The sequence below is a fragment of the Tiliqua scincoides genome, chromosome 5 (genome assembly GCF_035046505.1).
Source record: "Tiliqua scincoides isolate rTilSci1 chromosome 5, rTilSci1.hap2, whole genome shotgun sequence".
In the NCBI taxonomy this organism is placed as follows: Eukaryota; Metazoa; Chordata; class Lepidosauria; order Squamata; family Scincidae; genus Tiliqua; species Tiliqua scincoides.
Genome location: NC_089825.1, coordinates 81,405,732 through 81,418,193, shown reverse-complemented (window position 1 = coordinate 81,418,193; position 12,462 = coordinate 81,405,732). Strand labels below are relative to the sequence as shown.

The window sequence follows — 12,462 nt, the reverse complement described above, 5'->3', positions numbered from 1 at the left end:
AGCAACACAACATTGACCTAAACCTTCTTCCTGAATGTTTTACTTGCATGATCTTGGCAATCCCTACAATAGCCCTGTAATGTAGAACTGTTCTCCCATATGGCATACCAGAGGACCAAAGCTGCAAGATAGCCTGCTGACTTCACAGTTGAACTGAGATTTGAACTCATCAGTTCATGGCACAAATTTTTAAACACTTAACCTTACTACCTCTCTGGTTAATGGGATTTGGAAAATACCAGACTCCTGCAGTTCTGCCCTCACCCAGGATGATGAGCAGGCCAATCCAGAGCTGCCCGGCACCCAGGGCTGCGGGGGCTCCAAAAATGGCTACCGCTGCATCCTGCACACTCAGTGGGCAGTGTCAGAGGCTCTTCAGGAGAAGGGGACTTTTATCCCGTTCCCCTGGGTAAGGTGGGTAGCCCTGCAAGGGTTGGCATAGAAGAGCCTCCATGTCAGGCCGGTGGCCAGAAATGGGAGGCCCAGGATCGGGTAGAGCAAAGCTCCACCAGTCCCGCCTCCCTCCCGCCCTGCTTGCTCCCCAGGAACACCTCCTTCCTGCCCTCTCCCTGCCCTCCCTCCACCTCCCCTTGCCCCGGAACACCTCCTCCCTTCCTTCCCTTCCCCTACCTACCTCTCCGCTTGACCACCGAGCAGCGGAGCACTGGTGCTCCACCAGTGCTGAGGACCACAAACATGCCTTATGGCCTGCTTGCGACAGCGTGCCAGCAGTGAGAACCTCATAGGATTGGACCTACAGTCAGTTCTCATTATTTGCTAGGGTTAGGTTCCTGAAAAACTTAGTGAATACTGAATTAGCAGATACTGAATAATTGAACCTGTGAGGAAAATGGGGTTAGGTTCCATGGGTCTCTTTTCACCACAGACTCTTTTCACCTTACACTATATGAACCTGAACCTTAACGGTCAGGTTGGACAACAGTCATGGGGCTGGACGATAGAGAGGGCTCATCTACATCTCCAATCTCCTCTGTGCTGGATGTCCTGGGAAGGGTGTGGTGATGGTGATTGCTCTGTGCTGGTTATCCCCAACTTGTTGAAGATTGATGGTCCAACAGCAAGGCCTTAGAGCAGTGATTTTCAACCTTTTTCATCTCATGGCACGCTGCCAAGGCACTAAAATGGTCAAGACACACCACCAGATTTTTGACAATTGCCAAGGCACACCATGCTGCTAGTGGGGGCTCACATCTCCCATTGGCCCTATTAAAAAATGACTTTCTCCCAAATTCCTGTGGCACGCCTGTGAACCACTCGCGGCACACCAGTGTGCCACGGCACAGTGGTTGAAAATGGCTGCCTTAGAGAGTTGGTTATCCCCAACTTGTTGAAGGTTGCTGGCCCAACAGCAAGGCCTCAGAGATAAGCAGTGGGGTTTTTTCACTATCATCCTCCTCCTCTATCTGTCTCTTGGCTTGCCCCAGCCCCAAAGCAGCTCTCAGGTAGCCTTTCAGAGACCTCTCATCATCAGCTTCTCATCATCACCAGGGTTGTGAAAATTCAGCTGAAGTCCCCAAGATAGTGGGGCAAGTCTGGAAATGGACACAAAAGTGTCCAACAATTCTCCACAGGCCAATAGCAATGCCTGTTTGATGTGGCACCAGCACATTATTAGCAGATAAAGAGAACACAGTTGCAGATAAGGCGAGGTAGATGGCAATTCTGCCCTTAATAGATAAGCGAATTTGCATATAAAGAAAAGTGACTGTACAGCTTAGGGCAGAAGGAGCAAGGTACAATAGAGCCTTTTTTAACCACTCCTGAGCTTCTCCCAAAGGTGTAGCTTTGGTGAATGGCACAGAAATGGCTGTTTGAAACAAATGAACATTCCTCTAGTGCTGCCTTCCATACACAGCACGTTTCAAATAAGAAAGTGCTTTTCTAGCCCTTTTGAAAGTACAAGGTGTTGCTAGGTCACGGCATGCGACACAGTGTTGGCAGGCATACACACTATGTGGCTGCAGGTGCTCACCTGTATGCATGTGTGTGTGCAGGGAATAGATCCGGGAACACCAAAAATGATACAGAAGGAAGGGTAACCGTGGTGTGCAAGCAATAGGAATGTGTTTGCAATCTGAAAGAGGCATGGGCTACTGCACCTATGTGCATGGGGACTCTGTGCTCTTCTGCTTTGTATTCTGAAAGAGAGATGATTGTATTGCAACAGAACTTTGTGTGTGTGTGCTCAAGAGCACCACTACAGAATTCATTGTTATACATATATTCTTGTTTGCTTTGTGTATAAGCGCACATGTATATTGCATAGGGAAATGAATTGGGGGGGTGGAATCTTGAGCATCTAAACCCCTCATTCAAATCTGTTTGCAAAATTGTAAATGTGTATTCTCTTAGTGTTGCCCCCCCCCCCCCCACACACACATGTCTAGTAATGAATGCTATTGGATTCAGGGATTTGAGGGGAAACAAGTGTAAATGTGTTATTTAAAAACTGGATCCTGAATATTATTGCCTTAAAACTCATCTGCAAGACTATACATTTTAATCACATTTTAAAGTTTACAGCCCAATGTTGATTTTCAAAATCAACATCTAAAATGTTGAACTGAGACTCAAATTGGAAGACTTCAGGCAAAGAATTGGCTGATAAGTTCAAGTCAGTATGGGACATTTAGATCCATCCTGCTTGTGCTTCCTGGGTCTCATTGCCCCAGTTAGGGTTTCCTAGTCCCAAAACTGCAGTGAAAGTAAAATCCAGAACTGGCTGAAGTCCCCTATCAGGGTGTAGACATAGCAAGCCTGTGTTGTCTTGCCTCCTTCCCTTTCCTGCCCAGTTTTTTTTTTCTACCAATAGGGAAAAGCCCTTTCAGTCTCTCAGTCTTATACGTAGTTTTCCCCCAGTTCTATTTTCTCCTAGGTTTGTTCTCCTACATCGCCATATCTCAACCCCAAGTTCCTGTTTTTAAGGCCACTGCCCATGTACTAGCTGTACTCTTGCCCTCCCTGCCCATAAGTATTGTGGAGTTTCTTTTAAACCTAATCTCTGATTAGCCCAACCTTGCCTTGGTTCAGACTTGATTCTCCATGTAGTCTTCCTTCAATTCTTCTTTGCTCTCTTGTCTCCTCTGCACTCATACTTTAGCCTCTTTGCCTCTGGGCTTCCTGTCTCTTAACCTTCCTTTCTCCCAAGACCTTGTGCCAACCTCAGCCATCCTCTGTGTGAGGCTGTAGTCCCAGACAAACTGACAACTCCTTTCCCTCACAGAAAGAGGGCTGCAAATGACTTTGTTGTCTGAGCAAATGAGCACTCCAAGCCACCACACCAGCTCAGCCAATCAGTGCCAGAGGCTTCATTGGCACAAGCTCAGTGTAGTATGGATTCTGAAGTTTTACTGAATTTTGACTAAGTGCAAAATTTTCTCACCACTTGGAGTGTATGCGTGTGAGCATGTGCATAACTTTGTGATATGTTATTTTGTTATATGGTGGATATATTTAGACCCTAAAAACAGTAAGGAGGCACACACCTCATCAGTGTTCTTGCTTGGTGTAATGCAGCATCTGTGTGTATGCATATGTAAGTTTTGGCAGTGATGCAGCATGAACTTCTTTCTGTGTTGGAGAACATCTATTTGTATGTGTTTCTAGTTGATTTGTAAGAGTATTGTGTTTTTGTGATAGGACTTATTTGCATTTATTTGAAGGGAGAAGGCAGGCTGTCATACATGATTTGGGCAGCTATTTTGTCCTCTGGGTGGCCCCCTCACACCTAGCGCCTGAGGGCCCAATCCTATCCAACTTTCCAGTGCTGACATAGCCATACAAATGGAGCATGTGCTGCATCCTGCTGTAACATACCAATGGAGCAGTCATGGATGCCTCCTCAAGGTAAGGAAATGTTCGTTCCCTTACCTCAGGCCTGCATTACAGCTGCATCAGCATCTGGATAGTTGGCTTTGGCCCTGAGTGAAAGAGATAATAATAGGAAGCCTGTGCACATTCACTTAGGAATAAACCTCATTGAACACAGTGGGACTTACTTCTGAGTAAAATGCCTAGGATTATCACTGACAGCATGGCTTGTTGTAACCAAGAATCTGCCTGGCCTTCTCTCTGCCACTGCTTCACAGAGGAGGAAGTGCCTAAAGCACATGTACTTGGCAACCCACTGGGATAATGCACAGACCCATCATTTTCTCCCACAGCAGTGTTCTAATCCCAGCATAGTTAAGGAAATAGCATTGATCGATCTAATGAGGCCACCTTCCGTCATCCCAGAACCATTTCTGTCAGCATTGCCCCTCAACTGCTGGCTTCTTGGGTGTGATCTATGTATAGACCTTGAATTTTTCAGTACTGTGCCTCAATTTTTCTTGCCATTAATCAGGACTTACTGTCTGAACCCTCCATTTTGCCCCATCTGTGCCTGTCATTGAACTGTGGGCAAAAAGATCACAGCTGAGCTACTTCATAGCGCATCTTAGTTGTATACATTATTGGGGAAGCTTTTAGAAAGGTTGCACAATTATAGGCATAGTGATTGTAACCAGCATTAGCAGTGATGAGGGACTGCTTGGGAAAAGGGGGGTTGTCTTGTGCATGTATCCTAGTTGGTAGAGTGCTCTCTTTTGTGCTTCTCCTGTGCAGGCATGAAGCAATTTCAGATTCCTTTGATCAAGAGCTTTTTGTGAGAAGTAGTTTCCTGTTATACTTGCTAATATATTTTACAAATCATTCGTGTTTGAGTAGCCTTCCACCAGCCTCTGCTCTGATAACTGATGCTGTAGTTGGTGAACTCATCAAAGATATTGAAGCCCCAAGCAGCAGATTGAGATTCACTGCTTATGTCAGATGGAGCATGTGTATGTCAGATGACTGCACAATGCAGAATTGGTATCTCTGAAACGTGTGTGTGTGTGTGTGTGTGTGTGTGTGTGTGTGTGTGTGTGAGAGAGAGAGAGAGAGAGAGAGAGAGAGAGAGAGAGCAATTCTATCTTGCACTGGAACAGACAGGTCAGGAGCCCTGTGCTGTATCCAGTGCAAGATAGGGGCCCAAAGTGGCTCAGCTGGAGGTAAGGGGAAACTCTTCCCCTTACTCTTCCCCTTACCTCTGGGTAAGCCTCTACAGCCCCAATGGATCTCCTCAGATTTGTGCCACCTCTGGAGGTGGCATAAGTCAGAGGAGAGCGGAGCAACTTGCAGCCACTCTGCACTTCTCAGGAACGGGAGCTAGAATCTGGCATATCTGCCAGGTCCCAGCCCTGCCGCCTGCTCCCCACCTGCCCTCCTCCTACCCTGAATTGCCTCCTCCCCGCCTCCACCCTGCCCACCCCAGACCCTTGCGTCAGCTGATGCAAGCCTCCCTGACCATATCGGTGAATGTCCCTGGGTTCAGCCTCTGCAGGCCAGTGCGTGTCCCTGCGCAGGCCCAGCCCACTCTAGAGGAGGTGCAAACATGCTTTACGGCACAATTGCAACTCTCCTGGGCCGGTGCAAAGGACTTGCGCTGGTCCAAGAGCAAGTTAGGACTGCGCCCAGAGAGAGAGAGAGAGTTAGAGTTTGTATGTAGCTGTCCTTCCCTTCTGTCACCTTGCCACCAGTATTTGCATTGTGTTGATTAAGTGAAAAAAGTTCGTTGGTGCTGTGAGACAAATAATTTTTGACAGGAATCATACAATCCATAAAAACATTAGAGAGTCTGAAAAAGTTTCAAGTAAATCCCATTTACTTGTGCTAACCCTGAGGCATGCAGGTGTCCCTAAAAGTGTTGTACAGAATTGTCACAGCCCCTGAACAGACACAATCTAAGTGGAATGGACAAGATCTGAAAAAAGAGGATGTGAGTGCGAGACGTTTATCAGGCCCAGTTCTTTGATTTCCCTCTCATCCTGCCCATTCCATATGGATACCACATAGTAACTCCTTGCCGCAGGATGTGGTGATGGTACCTGGCCTCGATACCTTCAAAAGGAGATTGGACAAATTTGTGAAGGAAACTTACATCACAGGTAACAAGCCATTGATGGCTAACCTCCTGGTTTTAGAAGTAGGCTACCTCGGAAGGCCAGATGAAAGGAGAGGCAACAGGATGTAGGTATCTTCTTGTCTTGTGTGCTTTCTGAGGCATCTGGTGGGCCACTGTGAGATACAGGAAGCTGGACTAAATGGGCCTTTGGCCTGATCCAGCACGGCTCGTCTTACTTTCTTATAGATTGTAAGCTCTCTTAACAGAGGCCACTGCAGTTCTGTTTGGGGCATAGCACACCCCGAATGTGCAAAACAGTGAGTAGCAGTGAGTTACACACATATGCACACGGACATACTTGTTACCTAGGAAACTGCTTGCTTATATTTCTTTCATGTTTGCCCCAACTGTGGTTTCTGTGTCTTCTTGAATCTCCTAGGGGAAGTATGGCAAACGGAAGAGCCGCTTCAAACGTTCGGATGGCAGCACCTCCTCTGACACAACTTCAAACAGTTTCGTCAGGCAGGTAAGAGCAAGCGGAAGGAGGGAGAGGAGAGCAAGCTCAAACTGGAATCAGAGGCACAAACTGTGAAAGCTCCTGGGTGAGGGAATTGATTTCTGTCATATGATGTGAATTGCTTGTTTGCTCAGGTCATGTGAAGGAGCTATGCACCTTGTTTTCAGGTTTCCACAGTGATTTATCAGAATTGGGATAATCTCCCTCTAGTGGACAACGCTTTTACTGCACATTTGCTAATTCTTTCACCTGCTCAAGGAACAGGAACCAAATGGAGAGCTAACTTTGGATACCGCTTCCAACAGTGTCAGAAGGCGGATACTTTTTTTCTCAAATACATGTCCCCTGTGACTTATAGGGACTGTGCTCAAACCTAGTTTCCCCTCCTCTTGCGCATGTTCTTTTCTTTGCTTTTCAGCAATCCTGTGAAAGTCCTAGTACTGCAAGTGAATTTCTGCAAATATGAAGTATGGAAGACATTTACTGTGATCGCCTATTTCAGGTTTCCTTGGAGCAGAATAATTTTATTGTTGCCCATTATTTTTTCAGTTGTCAGCAGCAAACCCCCATCTTTTCCTCTGTTCAGTAACCAACTAGTGGGGAAGAGCTATGCAGAGGAATGAAAATAGTCTCCATATCTGAGAGCCCATTTAAGCATGCCCACTGTGTCTGCTTTTGAAAAGAGCTCTGAGAACAAAGCAGCAGCTGGCTTACTCAGGCAGGTGGTGGTTGGATTCTTAGGAATCTAAAGCTGCAGTCTGTAGAGGAGCCAAGTGCTTTTCAAAGGTGGAAACAGCATATTGATGACTGGTGATTTCAGTCCCAAAGAAACTGATTTGAGCAAAGATGTTGAGGAATAGACAGTTAGCCTCTCTGAGGCTGAGATGTATTATCCTGGTAATCAATAGAGGGATACATGGCTGTTGTATAGAATGGAATGAGGGATGACACTGATATCTGAAGGTCTTTCTGAAAGCCCTTCTTCCCCCCACTTCCCCAAGAGAAACATCAGAAGGGCATCAGCTAGAGATAAAAGACAGGTCTTTCTTGCATCCTTCAGCCTGATTACTAATTTGACTGCAGAAGCTTTAACTTCATCTCTGTTAGCAGTGTTATGTTTCACAGCTAATTGTGTTTAGGCAAGGAGGATATTAGCTAGACAAACACACATCTGTGAATAGGAACTGCATCCCTTCCCTTCCACCTGCCAATCTGTGGTTTAAAGTCCCTTCTTTTCAGTTACCATCAGTTTCTTACCTTGGCAAAGGAAAAACACACAGAAATCTCTTCATCCATCCCATAGGGAAGCAGTGAGGTTGCCATAGAAACTGTGCATCCAGTTGCATGTCTGAAAGTGAGTGTTAAAGAAATGAAGCAATTAAGGGCCAAACAACACATAATGTTAAACATGTAGTTTGGCCCTGGGTTTGTGTGTGTTTTTAAAATTTAAACAGTAGCTGTAGCGAGACTGATCAGGACTAGGACTGTGGTGAGCAGAGAAGGGGATATTTCACTGTTTTGAGAGCTGGCTGCTAGTTCACTACACCCATCCCCACTCACAAGGAATTCAAATTTCTTTGACAAAATTATATTATTGAAACAAATTATGACACTTTAAACAAAACAATGTATCTTGCTTTACATAAGTATTCTGCTTCCAAGTTGAAGGATTTACAACTTTTTGGATGCCAGCTGGCAGAGTTGAGGGAGGGAATAGAGACTGGCTGTATCTGAGATTTCAGAGCAGTTCCTAAGAGGCAGGAGTTCTATTTCATTTGTAGCAGCCATCCTAAAAACAGACGATATGTTAAAATCTGAAAATGTTTGCAAATATTAAAAAAAACTCATTCTATCACCCGATATCCAGGCTACCAGATACAAATTGAAGTGTAGGGGATTGCCACATTGGCAATCTCCTGTTTTGAGTTTTCATAAGTCTTCTATCTGGCTACTGAGATTTCATAATGCCCTAGGCCAGTGCTTGCCAAACTCACTGATCTCCTAACTCAGAGGTCAGCAGTGATAATGTGCTGACGTGGTGATGCCAGTGCCAATTACATCCAGGTTGCACCAAAAAGGCCCTCAAAAATAGTGTCAAAGGGTGCAGGGGAGGGCAGGTAGGCCCTTCTGTAGTTCCATAGAGAGTTCCATGGAGAGCAGCCTACTGCTCCGGACCTCCACACAGCAATCTGTTGTGTTGTGCTCGCACTGCTGAGTGGCTCGGCCCATGACACTCTGGAAATATGATGCAACACCCACTTTGGGATCCCCTGCCTTAGGCGCTCTTTGGGTTTTGGGGAGAGGAGTTCTTGAGGTTTTCAACCGCATCTATAAAGACTAGAAACCTAATTTATGATAAATAGGCTGTTGGGTGACTAAAGCTAATGATTCCTTTAACATGGAAATAGATTTCATGGGCTTCTCTAGGACCAATGTGTTAAAGGTGGCAGTATGAATATGCCAATATGGATGCAAAGGTACATTTGCCCATTTCAAAACACAGAGGCTGCGTTTTAGTTTTGGAAAACCAAACCAAATAACCAGGTCTGTTTAAAAGCAAACAGGATGGCAAAAGTAATCCTATAAAAGTCGTTTGCTGCCTTTTGATCATTGCTAGGGTCACATCTTGTGTGGGGCAATATTCCTCCCCCTTATGAAGTGTTCTTCCCTCTCAGAGTTTGTGATTCTTCCTCCAACCCCCATTGCCCTTTCTCATGTGTAAATGGAATTAATAGGGCAATAGAAGCAGAGGGGATCTGTGACCTGGACTTGTGTTGCCATAGTAATGACGTAGGAGGCAGTTGCTATGGAGGAGATTCCTTAAGCAGGCCTCCAGCAGGGCACAAGCACACGTTTAAAGGGCCAGCGTGCTGTGTGTTCCCACCATCCACAGCAAAGGCCCTTTCTAGTTCTAAGCCTTGCCACAGGGTCTGGAGGGGGAAGCAGGGACAAGTGGGTTATTTTTAAACTTCAGCAAGGAGGTTGTTGGGGAGAGTGACTTGAAAAAGGGGGGGGGGCAGAGGCTCACACTGTGTTTCCCATCCTTGCCCAGCAGAGAGCAGTGCATGAGCTCTCATACCATACCCCAGAGACCTGGCATCCTAAACTGACAAGCTGCAGGCCAAATCATGAATGGAAAAAAGGTCATTGTCCCTCTCTGCCACCGTACCCACTTTTTAAAAACATGTTCCTCACAGACCAGGGAAAGGTGATGTGTAGCAGCACGGTACAGTTGGTAAGGGAGTCAGTGTGATTGCCCACTGAGTAACACTGAGGCATGTTGGGTTTGAAAAAAGCCAGATTGAAATCTCTGCTCAGCCACAAAATTCACTAGATGGCCTTGCTCACTTCACTATCTTTTCCTCACTCTTAGGGCCAAACTACACAAGCACCCAAAGGCATTCTGCTGAGGCAGAATGGCCACTTTCTTCTTTAAAACACCCTTCTAAGTGAGTGTTTAAGGGAGTAAGAATTCTAGTCAGACCCATAACATGCAGACAGAGAGGTTGATTCTTCCCTCACACTCTATTTTTATCCTTAAAAATCACCCCTTTGAAGTGGCAATTTGCTACTGAAGCAACATTTGTCACTTCAGGAGCACATTTCTGCTTCAGCGATTTTGGGGATTAAAAATAGTGCACAGAGAAAGAATAATCCTCCCCCTCCTTGCCAGCCCAAATTCTGACTGGGATTCCTCTCCCCATGGCTGCCTTTAAGGGGGGGAAAAAGGCACTTGCCATTGGCAGAATGTCTTGGCAACACACATTGGCCGGCTCATGTAGTTTGAGCCTCAAGTGTACCTATCAGGGTTGTTGTGAGGCTAAATTGCGACTTTCCTGTCATAAGGGCTGTATGCAGGTGTCATACATAAGATTATAAATTCACAACAGACTCCAAAAATTTGCTTGAGAAGAGCCGAGAAAGCAGGGCTTTAGATATTAGATTCATTATCTTGGTGTTGCAGGAGGATATCTTTATGGAAGGCTAAAAGAGTTGCTTAAGTTTCAGCCAGGCAGTTTGCTATGGTACTGTGTCAGGTCTGCCAGGTCAGGCCACTGGCCAAACAAGGTCCATGGTCTTTGGAGGATCCTCCTAGCCTGCCAATCTCTCCCCCCATCCCCCAGTATCAGTCAGCCACTGCAGATTTCCCCCCATTCACCACTGGGAAAGTAGAAGGAGCCACTGCCCTTAGATCCCTATGTTTGCCATTTCTAAACTTTGTTGGGGGTGGAACAGTGCAGGATCTTGCCTCAGGGCCTCCACCAACAGGATTTGCTCCCTCTTCAACACTCAAGCAAAGCCTTGGCAGGATCTGGATTGAATTTAGGGAGGAATACAATGCTGCAAGAGGAGGAGGGGATGAAGAGGAGGAATCAATCCTGAATCATGTAGAAATGAGCAAGTGCTTCTCTATGGCAGAGAAAAACTGACCCCCAGCTTTATCTTTTCTGCTTCTGTTGAATTTGGTGTAAAATCGAGTATCTGGCACAATTTTGATTCTTATATAGCCCAGATATCTTTCTTTCTCAAAACAAGTTTCAGGCTGTCATGGCCTGAGATGTTTTTGCAACCCTTTAGGTCAGTGGTTCCCAAAATGTTTTGACTGGACCTACTGGGTCATTGGCCACGGCTCCCTATTAGGGTCACAATCCTATGCATGGTACAGGATGCCGGATTTCTATGAGGATTCCATGGCTCCCCTGGCTGGTTTCTTCAGCTTCCCAGGGAGCCACGGCTCACAGTCTGGGAACTACTGCTTTAGGTAATTACTACTATCCAGAATGCAGTAGAAGAACCTGAAGAGCTATATGCCTCTGCTGCACTCATGAAGAAAAGTCTGGTAATTCCCAGACTGACTATATGATGATTCATGTTGGCCTTTGCACTCTATTTTGCCATTTTTCCCCCCACCACATGCACATCCTATATTCACATCCTATATCCACAAGTCACAGTCTTCCTATATCCACAAATCAGTCTCCAACTGATTTGGGTACAAACACCTGGTTTTTCATACAGATACTGTTGTGTGGTGCAGGGCACATGTTATGGCTCCGGTGTTTGGAGGATAGACCTTTTGTGCTTCCAGGGCTGCTCAGATGTGAGCAGGGAGGCAAACCAGGCAAGTGCCTGAGGTGCCAACATTCCAGAGAGGAAATTCCAGAGCTTCAGTTCTGCTGGTGTCTTAGGGGGAGAGAGAGCCTCTGCCTGGCTTTGGGAGGAGGTGCACAGACACAGCGAAGGGCTTCATCAGCTGGGTGCTTGCCAGGGGACACTTGTCAAGAGCCTTTTGATCTCCATCAGCTACCAAGATGCAAACAAGTTATTAGAAAGAAGAATGTAACGACATGGCAAACATTTCAAAATGAGGATGAGAAAATAATGGCCCAGACAACTCCTAATTATTTAATATGCTGTTGTCAGATGCTTAGCCTATGCTTAATCCCAAGAGCCAGGCAGCAAGAAACCTTGGGGCAGCCCTGGAATTAATTCCCTCCCCCTCCCCTCCTCCTCCCTACCCCTCCTCCTACCCAGTTATCCTGTCTAGCCTGTGAACTACAATTGCTCTTCCCTTACCCAGCCATATTATGCTACCTGTTAACAGTTCATCCCTTTTCAGTTCACACATGCACCCTCCTGTGAGGTCCAGAACACAGCATGTGAACTACAGTAAGTGACTGGATGTAAATTTAAAATTATCAGCATCCTTCATGGCTTCACGCTATTCCGTTTTTTTGCAGTATTCGAATCCTATTTGACAGTGCTTAAGAATGGCCTTGCAGTCCTCAGATGAACCTGAGCTTGGCAGATGAACTCTTGCTGCACCCTGCCACATTCAGGGAGGGGTGACCCTGAACATGGACAAACTGAGTCTTTTTTAAATGGGTGTGTTCCCCCCCCCAAGTGCTTGAATTATGGGAGGAAAGATAGTGGACCCTTAGTGAAACTCACAAGCCACAACCACACCTCTGGCTCTCACCAGTTTTTGCCAAACTATGGC

General features: G+C 46.1%; 1 protein-coding gene across 2 annotated transcripts in view; it reads left to right on the top strand.

Moving 5' to 3' along the window:
• Positions 1 to 12,462, top strand: part of CACNB1 (calcium voltage-gated channel auxiliary subunit beta 1) — a 55,994-nt gene that overhangs the window by 3,501 nt on the left and 40,031 nt on the right. For both annotated transcript variants that reach the window (XM_066626896.1, XM_066626897.1), the window contains exon 2: positions 6,384 to 6,470. In XM_066626896.1, coding sequence (XP_066482993.1) covers positions 6,384 to 6,470 — 87 coding nt within the window. The remainder of the gene's footprint in view (positions 1 to 6,383; positions 6,471 to 12,462) is intronic.